At 35.5% G+C, this 12,662-nt stretch overlaps 1 protein-coding gene across 1 annotated transcript; it reads right to left on the minus strand.

Annotated features, from left to right (window-relative positions):
- Positions 1-6,556: 6,556 nt before the first annotated feature.
- Positions 6,557-10,480, minus strand: LOC137952680 (uncharacterized). The gene is made up of 2 exons (XM_068799745.1): positions 8,296-10,480; positions 6,557-7,833 (listed from the first exon to the last, which is right to left on the minus strand). Exon 1 carries the CDS (start codon positions 9,974-9,976, stop codon positions 8,339-8,341), a length of 1,638 nt encoding a protein of 545 aa, XP_068655846.1. The 5' UTR covers positions 9,977-10,480; the 3' UTR covers positions 6,557-7,833; positions 8,296-8,338.
- Between the last annotated feature and the right edge of the window lie 2,182 nt (positions 10,481-12,662).

Raw genomic sequence — 12,662 nt, forward strand, 5'->3', positions numbered from 1 at the left:
GGTAAAATCCGGAAAGCGACGAACCGGGGCCTTGCTCGGTTCCGGTTCAATCCTGTTAAATTGGGTTAATTTGGTTAAAGTCACTCACCCCCTTGTCTCATTATTTTTTGTCAAAGGATTAAAAGTTAAAATAGTCTTTTTAATTAATATATAAATATGAAAATAGTATTTATAAAAGCTAAATTTTTATTTAGTATTTTTTAGAGGGGTTTTCACTCTTATTATCTATCTAGGGAAAAGAAAACCTTCAACAGTAGGATTTCCGATTTATTCTGATGGTTAAAATTAAATATTGAATAATTTTTTTTATCAAATTAATAATTTTATTAATTTTACCCATTTACCCTTTTATTTCATACTCGATTATCTAATTATCCATAAATATTTAAAAGAATTTTATAATTTCAATTTTAGTAATATAAAAGCTAAAAAAATCCTAACATTTTCTAATTAATCTCTAACCAAATTTTACTATGTTCCATATCAACTATCACATTACAATTTGTTACTTGTTATACACTCTAATTGGGTTCCTTATTCTCTCTATTGCTTCCTACACTCTTGGGTTTCATTTGAGTTAAATACAAGTTAATCGATCATTTAAAAGCTTGATTTAGGGCAAAAAATGTTAATTTAAGATCTCACTAATGCCTTACCAAGAAATTTCTTGGTAATTTCATGAGATTTTCTTTGTAGTAATTAGTGTAATTTCTTAAGAAATAATAAAAAATAATATTTTATACATCTCGACTGGGAATCAAACTTTAGGCAAGGAATCGGATTCAATTAGTTAGACCATTTTTTGTTTCAAGTTAATTAAGAGATAAGTTATGTGACTTGATCATGATTGTAAGATTTAGCTGAAAAATATTATTTTAGAGTTAAACTAATAAAAATATTTAGTTGTGGTTAATAATTAATGTTTTTTACAAAATTATAGCATATGAAAATAAACACTAATTCTTAAAAAAAGATGACGATAATTAAATACTATATAAAATATGTGACACTTAGAATATAACGTGTTTTACTTTTATAATACATAAAAAAATATATAAAACATACTAGTATTTAAATATTCAAAAAAACTTGGGTGAGGTCTCTTCTCTACTCTAGTAGGAAACGAAGAAGAGTGTTTCCCTAGGGATCACCCTCTCCCCCTTTTTATGAATGCTACTCAAGGAGGGCTAGTAATTTTTTTTATCAAGTATTGACTCCCATCTTGATTTTGATGATAACAAAACTTAATTAATCTAACATTGACAAATTTAGCATTTGAGATGCAATTCTTTTAAGAGATACAAAATCAAGGTCTATACAAAGAACCGACAAAAACTAATCAAAGACCTCAAGTTTTACTACCGTGTCAAAATCATTTTGAAGAAGCACCCTTAGAAAGAAGAAGCAAAGAATTGAAGACTAAAGTTTAGAAAGTCTTGAAAAATCACAAAAACTCAATCTATTTAAGAGAGTAGCCAAACTTGAGGTACAATAGGAGTTTTTGGAGCCTTAGGACAAAAATGCATAGTCTACATATTTTATCGATGCATATATATGTTTTAAACATGTTACAATCACCTAAGATCAATTCCAATCATGCTGATATATTTAGAGATCTCGGACTCAATTGATCGATTAACATCTGTCAATGAACGACCAAGTAGATTGTTCACAGGCCAAAAATATAAAGCAAGATCAATCAATCAAGGGTGATTGATCAATCAACCAGAACATGGCCAAATTTAATTATAAAGCATGGTTGATCATTTCCTATAAACTGATTGATTAATGTTGTCCTGGCAATGTAAAATTTTGAAGAATGATCGATCAACCACTTAATATTGATCGATCATACAAAAGTTTGCCAACCAAAGATATAAAGCATGATCAATCAAAAGAACATCATTAATCGATCATATTTTCAATGCATAGTCAGTAGGAATTTTAATTGGTGGATCAGCCCATGGACATTGATTGAACAACTTAACTTGTCAAACCCAATGGAATGATATTGACCAATCATACAATTGATCAATAAGCTATTTTCTAACAAAAATATAGTTGTTACACTCAATTGATCGATCAATACCTTGCATTAATCGATCAGTGTAAAGTCACCTTTTTTTGAAAATTGATAAATAATAGCTAGTTTAGCTTGGGAAACTTATTAAATACCCACCATTTCTTTGAAAATTCCTTCCACTCTTCTCAAAACCAACTCCTTGCATTGGCTTAATCAAACTCCAAACTTATCTACATTGTACATCAAAGCTAGATGCTTGGATATTTCAAGGGAGAAGGTTGTCTCTCCAAGTTCACAAAGGGTGTAAGCTTTTCTTTACTTTTGTATTTTCATTCTTTTGTTGATAGGGTCATCTAGAACCTTTTGAATCTAGAATCTAGAGTTGAAATCTAGCTCAATATCTAGGGAGATTGCTTGTAATCGTGTATTTGAGCATACACGTGGCTTAAAAGAGAGCCAGGATCTTTATTGTGTAATTCCAAACTATTAGAACTTATATTAGAAGAATTTTCCAAGTGTGGGTTCTTGAGCGATGAATACCAATAGAGGAACATCAATAACAAAAAAAATGGAGCTATTGTTGTGTGTAACTGATTTTCATATTGCTTGCATTGTTCCTTTTGCATTCACACACAATTAAGTTTAATTTTAAACAATTTTTTAAAAACCAAAATTTTAAAGTAATATAAGTAACGGTTTTGGTTATTTTCCCCCTCGATTATGCAATTTATTTTTCTCTCATCCCCTCTCAGTTAATAGGATTTTTTATGCAATTTTGTTCTTACCCACCATTCTTTATCATTTTCAATCTTCTTCCCTTAATTTTGAGACAAAAACGTTGATGTAGCCAATTTAGAGTAATTTTCAGTTTTTTTCCTTTCTATGGATAATATCTTCTTTTTTCCCTTTTTTAAGATACTATCAAGGAGTTTTTTATTCAATGAATCGTTTCCCCATTTTCTAATTCTAGGAGTCAATGTAAAATAAAACAAAAGCAAAGTGTTGTGTATGTTTGAATTTTAGTTTATCGTAGTTGTTTTGATCTTCTTTGTTTATCTTATCTGGGATGGGTATGTTATCTTATCGTTCAATTGCCACTTTTTGCTTTTATTCCTTCTATTTTTTCCTCCTCAATTGAAATCATCATTTTTTATTGAGAAACCTTTGACTTGAAGTAATGAGAGCACCCCACTCTTATCCCAAAATCTAGATGCCATCGAAGTGCAATTTAGGTAAATTACGTTTAATAGAGGTTAAAAATTTGTTCAAAATATACTAGTATTTTGCTAGATGCTATTCGCTACGTTTAATTTAGATTTTTTTTTAAAGTTCATGTTGTTGCTCTCGAGAAAGCAAGAGAGCAAGAATAGAGAGCCGAGGAGGCTACAATAGGAAGCTCCAGTAAAACTGATCCAAGTTCATTCTTTCAGGGCAAAGGCAAATTAGTTTTTTTCATCATTGAAATGTCTTTCAAATTTGGTCATCATCTTCACCACGCACCACCTTCTTTTTCAAGAAGAAGAGAAAAAATACAAAAGTAAGATTGAATCATATTTTCAATTCCTCTAGTCTTAGTTCTCAATTGGATGTCTTCTCTTGTTATAGTCATTTTCATTATTCTAAGACAAAGACAAAGCAACAAACCAAATTTGTTTATTGCTTCAAAGATGAAGGAATCAATATTGAACATCATTTTTTTGTCTCCATAAGAAATGGTTGATGGTGGGGTTTGCGTAATCATTAAGTCAATAGACTATATAACATTTTCAGAAATTTTACATGAAACATATAATGGTTAGAAGCATACCTGATGCTATGGTTAAGTTTTTTTTATGGTGAATCTATCCTAGTATACGCTTGCCACGATTCAAGACGTGTAATTGTTTGTAACTACATAACTGATTTAGTTATGTATAATGTGGACTTAAGTACTCAAGGATAAGTCACATGAATTATAGTGTTAAATCCTATGTAAACAAATATTACCCTCTTTGTATTATAATATAATATTCCTTCCCAAATTTAGTATTTACTTTATAAATAAGTCTTATATGCTCATTTTGGGTTCACAACGGTCTTTGTTATTCTCATAACATGAATACATATTAAACAAAAAAGAATCCAAAACAGTAATTAAGAGTTTCATTGTTATATATAGTTTCACAAATCAATCAGTAAGTAACATTACATAACATAGTCCCATGTAGGTTACATGATCTTAAAACAACTTTGGTGGCATATCTTTTGTCAAAGAATTAACAATCATCAACTCAATATTAATGTGTTCGATGAACACTTCATTCGCTTTAACATGCTCCTTGATGACTAAGTACTTAATGTCAATGTGTTTACTTCGACTTCTATTTTTATTGATTTTAGCTCAAAAAATAACAACTAAGTTGTTACGACATATCTTCAATGGCTTCGAGGTCTAATCAACAACATGAAGCCCTGATATAATATACTTCAACTAGATACCTAGTGATGTGGCCTCAAAACACTACACAAATTTGGCATCCATGGTAGAAGTAGCAACTAGGATCTATTTTGCACTTCTCCAAGATATACCTCCACCAACAAGAATGAAAATATTATCTGATATTAACTCACATGAATTAACACAACCAACTAATCCAAATTTGAATAGCCAATAACCTTTAGGTAATTAGATCTTTGATTTGTAGGCGTGAAGTCTTTTGTTACCTGAATATATCACATGACTTTTTTGGTAGTTCTCCAGTGATGTATACCTAGGTTACTTTGATATCTTCTCAGAATTCTAACTTCAAATACAATAATATCCAGTCTTGTGTAGATTTGAGCATACATAAGGCTTCCAACAACTGAAACATAAGGATTGTATTTAATTTGATCTTTTTCAGTGTCATTCATGGGGTATCAGTTCAGTGAAACTGACTCCCTTTCACAATGGATGCTACAGTTAGTGAACAGTTGGAAATCTAGAATCTTTTAATAACTTTATGAATATAGGCTTATTGAGACAGTTCGAAGATTCCCCATGATTTGCCTCTATTGATTTTTATGTCAATGAGATAACATGCTTCACTCATGTCTTTCATGTCAAAATGTTGAGAACAATTTCACCAAATGTAGTAAACTTATATCATTAGTTGCAAGCAAAATATCATTTACAAACAGAACTAGAAAGATGATTTTGCTCCTACTAACCTTGTGGTATAGACATTGATCCATAAAATTCTCAACAAAACAAAATGAAGAGATAATATCATAGAATTTCAAATACCACTAAAGGGAGGTTTGCTTTGATTTGTTTATGAATTTCTTGAACTTCCGAACTAAATGGCCTCCTTCACTTCATGTCAACCCTTTAGGTTGTTTCATGTAGACCTCTTCTTCGAAATCACCATTAAGGAATATCATTTTCACATCCATTTGATGCAAATCTAAATCAAATGTGCAACCAAGGCCATAATGATACAAAAATAATATTTCTTGGAAACAAGAAAGAATGTCTCTATGTAATTAATTCCTTCTTTTGTGTGAACCCTTTGACTACAAGTCTAGTCTTGTATCTCTCAATATTACTAAGTCTTTTTTTGGTTTACTTTTGAAGACTCATTTACATTCAGTGACCTTCACCTTATTAGGCAACTTAACAAGATTTCAAACTCCATTATTTTCCATAGAGTTAATCTCATCCTTCATAACATCAAACCATAACTTAGATTTGCTACTATTACCGTTTGCAAAAATGTCTCAAGGTCATTTTTATCAACCACATCATAGTCAAATTTTTGTAAGTACACAATGTAATCAGTAGAAATTGCAAATTTCTTAATTCTAGTAGATCATCGTAATGTCGTATCAATAGCTTATTGTAGAGGTAGTTGCACAATAGGATCCACCTTATGAGGAAGTTGATCAACAAGATCTGCTAAATCATTTACCTATAAAATGTGGTGGCTGATAGACTGGATTCTCAATTTCAATCAAATGATAGGTACAATTAATAACTACGAATCAACATCTTGATGTGGGAGTCTGAATAACCACATCATTCTCACTAAACATAGATTTTGGCACAACTTAAAAGCATAATAATATGTTTACCAATGTAAATTAAATCCAACAAATATAAAAAATGCGACATTAAAAGCTATTTCTCGAACTCCTACGAGCTAATCAAGAAATGAAATAATTTTCCGTTCGATCCTAATTAAATATAAAAGTACAAAAATATCTTTACGGGATAAGATAATTGCACCAACATATTTAAATTACGATTTGATGTGGTTCTACTATATGTGATCTATATATCTTAATACACAAACTTAATGTATTCACTTTTCATAAATAGTAATGCTATGGGTACTCCACAATTATAAGTATGACTTAGGGGGGGCTAATCCACAATGAACTTGAAATGAAGTGAAGAATTCAATTCATCTCAATTTATCATGCTAAATTATCTCAGTCAAACAAAACACACTCTCCTGATACTTAAATAATCTTGCTGAAAACGACCTAGAAAAGCTTGAATTAGGTCTTATAACAAAATTTGAACATGGATCAAATGGGTTTATTTAAGTAGTAATTTTATAGTCCAAGAGTACTACCTTAATTTGTTTTAAACTTTTAAGGAGTTTTGAATAAAAAAATCCTCTTTCTTAGAGAAAAAAAAAAAAAGTTTCTGCCCTCATAATCCCTTTGGCTCCTCTTCCCCATTCAACTACAATCAAGATCAGTAACAGACAGAGAGGAAGCAGCAGCAGCGGCCTCACTGCAGCTTATTTTTCCGGACTAAACCTCACTCCTCGACAAAACTAGAGACACCAGTACTCGTCCAAGAAGACACTTCCATCCAATGGCTGACAAGACTTCGCACCCACATTAACAACAGCTGATTCATTCACCTGTCACCAGTCACCGCTATCTTTTCTCTTCGAAGTGATCCTCTTCAGTGGGAATGCTGTAACTCATTTTCTCCTGGACCTGCTTTCACTCTGGGATCAAAATCTGGAATTGGATTTACCAAGTGAATACGAATTCAGAAGATAAACACTGTTGAGACTTGAGAGTTCTGAGAGAGAGAGAGACGGAGCATGTGGAGCATAAACTTCACAGGTAAGTAGTCGATAAAGAAAACAAGGAGAGAAGAAAAGGACACTTAAGATATACAAAAGACATGGGCTGTCATCGCTTTTTGGGTGGGTGTGACTGAACCAACCGCACCCTCTGAGATCACATGCTTTCTTGCATTTTAAATTTTGCTCTAATTAGCTTCATCTAATGTCTCCGTTCCTGAATCTGGAAAATATTCAAGCAACCTGCTCTTACTAGCCCAACAGCATACCCACGTATCACGGTTGTCCAACCACTCATTTTCATTATTCCTCCCTATACCAGATGTAAGATCAGCTTCAGACAAACATGTTTCCAAGCAAGATTTTCAAATATTCTATTCAATCAAACTTAGGCTTCATTTCCATGAAGGTCCTAACCATCCACACACACACAGCTCTGCATCTCCTTCGTTCAGAAAAGAGGCCAGAAGATTTTAAGTCAAAACTTGTCTCCTCTGTTTCTGTTAAATTTCCTTGCGAATTTCCAAGAGAAATGAGACCAGAAGCTGCCAAATACTCAGTTTCTAAATAGAAAATGACCATTTAATTAAGACTTTGATCAGAACATCCCCCTTTTCACTGCTCACAAGCAAAACCAAAACCATTCAGCTTAGCAAAGAATCCTTGTCTTTTTAAAAAGATGAGTAGTGGCAAATCTTGTATTCACATAGGTGGGAATCCCCAAGCTCCGACCAAGTTCACAGTCTTCAGTCCAGTATGCGGGATTTACAAAACCAAATCAGAAAAAAATTAGCTTAGATGTTTCAGGTTCCACAGACTACATTATACAGTTAAAAGAACTCGAACAAGAGACACCCATTATGATTTAAATCTAAAGGAAAGTGAAAGGAATAACGATCGTCAACAGAATAAAAAATGGACAGACAAGGAGAAAAGAAAAGAACAAAGAATTCAATAATGCTGTTCCAGTTTCAGATACAAAAAGACTAGTAAACTTTGAAGTTGCAAGAACAGCTGCTAATCTCCAGATTTGGAGCTTCATCAACACTACAAACAACATATGACGCTTGTCCGAAATTAGATTTATTGAACTGGAAATTTCGAAGTACCCAAATCTGAAAAACTTGCTACTTTGAAGCAGCAAAAAGAAAGTGTTACTTTGCAATTGAAAATCTGTAAAGAATTAATGAAATAAAATTCCTTCACCTTTGTTCTGTACACTCAATCTTCGGGTCTTCAATTTGGTGTCTCAATTGGAAATCAAACCCACTAGCGGCTCACGTTTGTGAGAGCCACCAACCCACCATGACTTAAACCCGTTACTGTCTTCTTCGACGGGAGCAGGGAGATTAAGGTCGAGAAGATCAGGAATTTCCGACAATTGTTGCTGCACAACAATGGTTTGACATTTTTCACCCCTGGCATCTGCATTGCTTACCAAATGGGACCTTTTGTGACCACCCAAAGCTTGGCCGGAAGCAAAAACCTTGAAACAGATTGGGCATTCATGGCCCTTGACTTTCTTCAGCTGTGCATCACTGCTTCCACCTGCTTCAATTAAGTTTTCGATGCTGCAAGTCTTGAGTTTATCATTAGCGACTTGCCCGGGTGAACCTTCTTCTTCCTCGAAGCTAGCTTCAGAGCTATCGATTTTTGAAGCAAAGCAGCCTTTTACCTTTTTGTGACTAGCTCTGTGACCTCCTAGAGCTTGGTAAGAGTGGAAAGTCTTGTTGCAGGTGGTACACTCGAACCGGCTTTTCTTTTTCTGAATTTTCCCCATCCCGTTCACGGTAGCCTCACATTTCACTTTCTTCGAGAATTCGTTTCCCAATTCAGTTTCACAAGAATTATAATTTGCCCTTTTGCTCGAACCAACTCGATCAAAATCAATCCTCTTGGGCAAATCCCTCCCCAGTTCACTTCTATCGATGTTTGATACTACCTTCTTGTTACAAAAGTTTCCGCCCAATTTGAAATCAGAGTAATCAAGCTTGAGTAAATCCTTCACCATCTCTTCGTCGGAGACTTCATAGTCGAGTTTGTACTCGTCAAACCGGTCGTCCCGACTCAACCACTCGTCTGAAACATCTGAATAGACCCTCCTACCTAGATTTCTCAGAGACATATCATCAGAAAGGCCAGGTTCAGATCTTTTCTTGTTGGTATCTCGCTTCTTTTTCGGCGAAGGATCCCCACCCTTTTCCACCTGCCCCTTAACAATTGCAGATGAACGAACTTCTAGAACTACAGAATTGTTATCAGAGGACTCTGCAACTGAATTAATGCCTCCCCAAGAACCCACATCTCTGGAAAGCATCATCAAAGAGATGGCAACATCTTCTTGTTCTTGCTCGATCTCCGAAATCGAGGAAGATCCATTTGCGATAGAGAAAGAAGGAGAAGCCCCATACCTGGCTCTTCTCGATCTTCTTCTCCTCGGAGCCACGCCTTCGTTGTCAGACTGGCTGTCCAAGACCATTTTGCTGGACCAACCACCGCCACCGCCACCGCCACCACCACCTCCACTCCACGAATCTTCTTGTGCGGACCTCTCGGAGTGGCATCTCATATGACCGAACAGAGCCTTCCAAGACGGAAACGTTTTACCGCATTCCTTGCACGCTTTCCCTTGTTGGGATGCATGAGATGAATCAGAGAACCTCCATGTCTTCTTCGGATTCTCTCTAAGGCCGTACCCTTCGAAGCCCGCGCAGCTCTTAGTATTGCTCCTGGCAGTGACAGGACCTTTTTTCTTTTCGATTTTCTCATCTGTTTCAGACGAGTTCACTGTCATGTGGGACCTCATGTGACCGCCCAAAGATCTTCCACAAGGGAACTTCTTGTTGCAGAATCTGCAACAATGCTTCGGCTCTTGATCTTCATCCATTACTTCCAATGTAAATGACAGCTAAACAAAAGAATCCAAATCAGTAAACTAACAGAAAGAGCTTAAATCAGTGAGCAAAGCAAGCAAGAAAGCTTCTTTTCTTGATCCTTTCCACTAACTGCTGACGAACAAGCAGAAAACCCAGATCAGAAGAAGGAACCACAAGCTCGAAATCCAGACAGATCACAGGTTTCTCGTGCTGCTCGGACTCATCGGAGCAGTATCCATTTCAGATTTCACCATTCCCCTGACCAAGAGCAAGATCCGCCGAACGAAAGAACCAACTCAACCTCCCTTTCTGTCCCTCTCTGTGTACCCTCCTCTTCGTCAATAAAATCAAAATTTCCAAAAATGTGGAAAAAATCAAATTCCAACAGACGGGCTTGCAGTATTCTAACAAAAGACGATGATTTCACCACCCAAATCAGAAAAGAGAGCAGAGAGCTTTCCTCTCTCGCTCCGGCCTCCCCTCCCTTCTCTTTCTCTCTCTCTCTTTCTCTTTCTCCCCGCTGTACCTATTGTTGGAGGAGAAATCCATGCATGGAAGCAAAGATAAAAAGAGGAAAGGAAAGATAGCAGCACGTGTACTCAACTGAGAATCCTACGCCACCCCAACCGACGGCCAAGATCTCTTTCCCCATGAACTCCCTTTTTTGAGCATCTCAATGTAAAGTCCCTTCTAAAACTAACTGCCCCTAACTATTCCTTCCTTTGTCTTCCTCTTATGCTAAAAACCCTTCTCCTTCCGTTATTCCTTCTGGTTTTTTTAAGTTTTTCCCTCCCCCTTCATTTCTTTTCCCTTTAAACCTCCTCCTCCATTAATTACCTCTAAATAACCCACTTTTTGGATCGATCTCTTCATTTAATTTATTTCTCCACAACCCATTTTACCAACTTTAATTTCAATTTATTCTACTGTAGTTAACTGCCCTTTATTATTACTATTCTAACTGAAAGTCTGTAACAGTAGTTTCTCCCTTGCCAACAGGCAAGCTCGAGCTTGAGGCCACTCATTTTTCTGTGTTTTTTTTTTTTTTTTTAAGTTTCACTATTCCTATCGGAGGTGGCCGGCCGGCCGGCCTTGGCTTGCCTCAAGCTGGCCGCCTCCGGTAACTGTGGTGTCTTATTAGCTAGAGTTAATTAACACCAAGGCTGTAACTGGAGATGCTCATCTGCTCGCCGGCAATTCCTTGTACTCTGGTAGCTGTATTCTGCTTGATGCTAGAGATTCTTCGCTCTGTTTCTGTTACCCACCCCTTTTGGTTTTATCTAATCAGACCATTCCAATAGGAAACTCTCTTTAAAATCCTCTGGATTTTCAACTGGTTTCCTACCTTCGGTAATTGGGTATACTTTTGTACATTCCTATTTTGTCTTATATTTTATCTTGTAAGCTCACACTTCTATGTACTGTTCATGTGTTAGTCTATAGGAAATTAATTAACAACTACCAGAAGATATCAAGTACAGTTTGCATTGAAAAAAAAAAGAAAAAAGAGTTATTACAAAAGCCAAATCAAAATCGTATTTGCAGTTTTACTGGAACTGCTTTTGATGCTTAAATGGGCATTTGCTACTAACTGGTTCAACTGAAAAAAGAGAGAAGGAGAAAAGTGATTAAAAGGCTTAATCAAAACGCTAAGATGTCATAAACTAGCAGAAACTGAAAATTAATTTCTTTCATCAAGACACTAAAAAAAAACTCCATTAAACTTGTGGGCAGCCAAACATATTTCACATCTTCCCATTTTAGTAGAAACTTCGCTTGACAGTGAAGACCCTGCAAAAGGGATGGGTAAAATGACAGGCTGACACATCACAAACATACGTTGGCATCTCCATTTCTCCTCCTCTACTTTATCTCTCAAATATTATTACTGTTCTCATTGTTTAGATGACCTAACTTGGGTAGCAAGCCCAGTCAATTCCTCGTAGTTACAACACCCTTATCTGCTGTTTTCTCAACAGAGGGTGTTTCTATCTATAGCAGAAAACTAACCCACCCCCAGTGCTTCTCTGCACCATCCAATCCAACCCATTTCTTTTCATCTCTTCACATCGGCTTCCTGATCGTTTCTGTTTCTAGATGAAGCTGAACCACCCATGTTCATCTTAAATAACCCCCTCATCAGCTATAACCCAGCAAGAGAATAAGCTAATTCTCCGAAATTCTGCATTTGTCTTGCGGAAATGGGTTAAAATTCTCAGATAATAGCCTCGGAGACACAATTCCAGCAGAAAGTTTTTGATGCTTCACTGGATCAAAGTGGGAGATGAGTCCTGCTGGGAGATTACGAGCTCAGTCCTGACATGGATGATTGTGGTGAAATGATTCATGCTTAGTGTGTAAGAAGATTCCATTAAATATTTTATTAGGATGGATTGCCTTGACTAATCTTAATAAACATCTTCATCTTTACAACTACGTGCCCCCCATTGATTGTCTTCTTTAATCTTCTTCTTTCAGAATTTTCTTTTCTCCCAACTCAACTTGGCAGCTTAGATCTTATCTAGTTACAGTGAACAAATAGAGAAAAAGCGTAGGACAATGTGGCTGTTCAACTAAAAATGAGTGGAAATAACTTGAATGAATTTGAGCCATTTCTACTAGTTTCTGCTCATGAAATTTGACATTCAATGTGAAAAATGACTACTGATAATGAAAGTGAAGACTGCAAGGAAGTGA

Source organism: Aristolochia californica, unplaced genomic scaffold, assembly GCF_029961685.1.
Source record: "Aristolochia californica isolate CCGP_79_NKW_82.1479 unplaced genomic scaffold, dmAriCali1.0.hap1 SCAF_16, whole genome shotgun sequence".
Lineage (NCBI taxonomy): Eukaryota > Viridiplantae > Streptophyta > Magnoliopsida > Piperales > Aristolochiaceae > Aristolochia > Aristolochia californica.

Coding starts and splice junctions, on each gene's coding strand:
- LOC137952680 (XM_068799745.1), bottom strand. CDS start 9,976: ATGGATGAAGATCAAGAGCCGAAGCATTGTTGCAGATTCTGCAACAAG.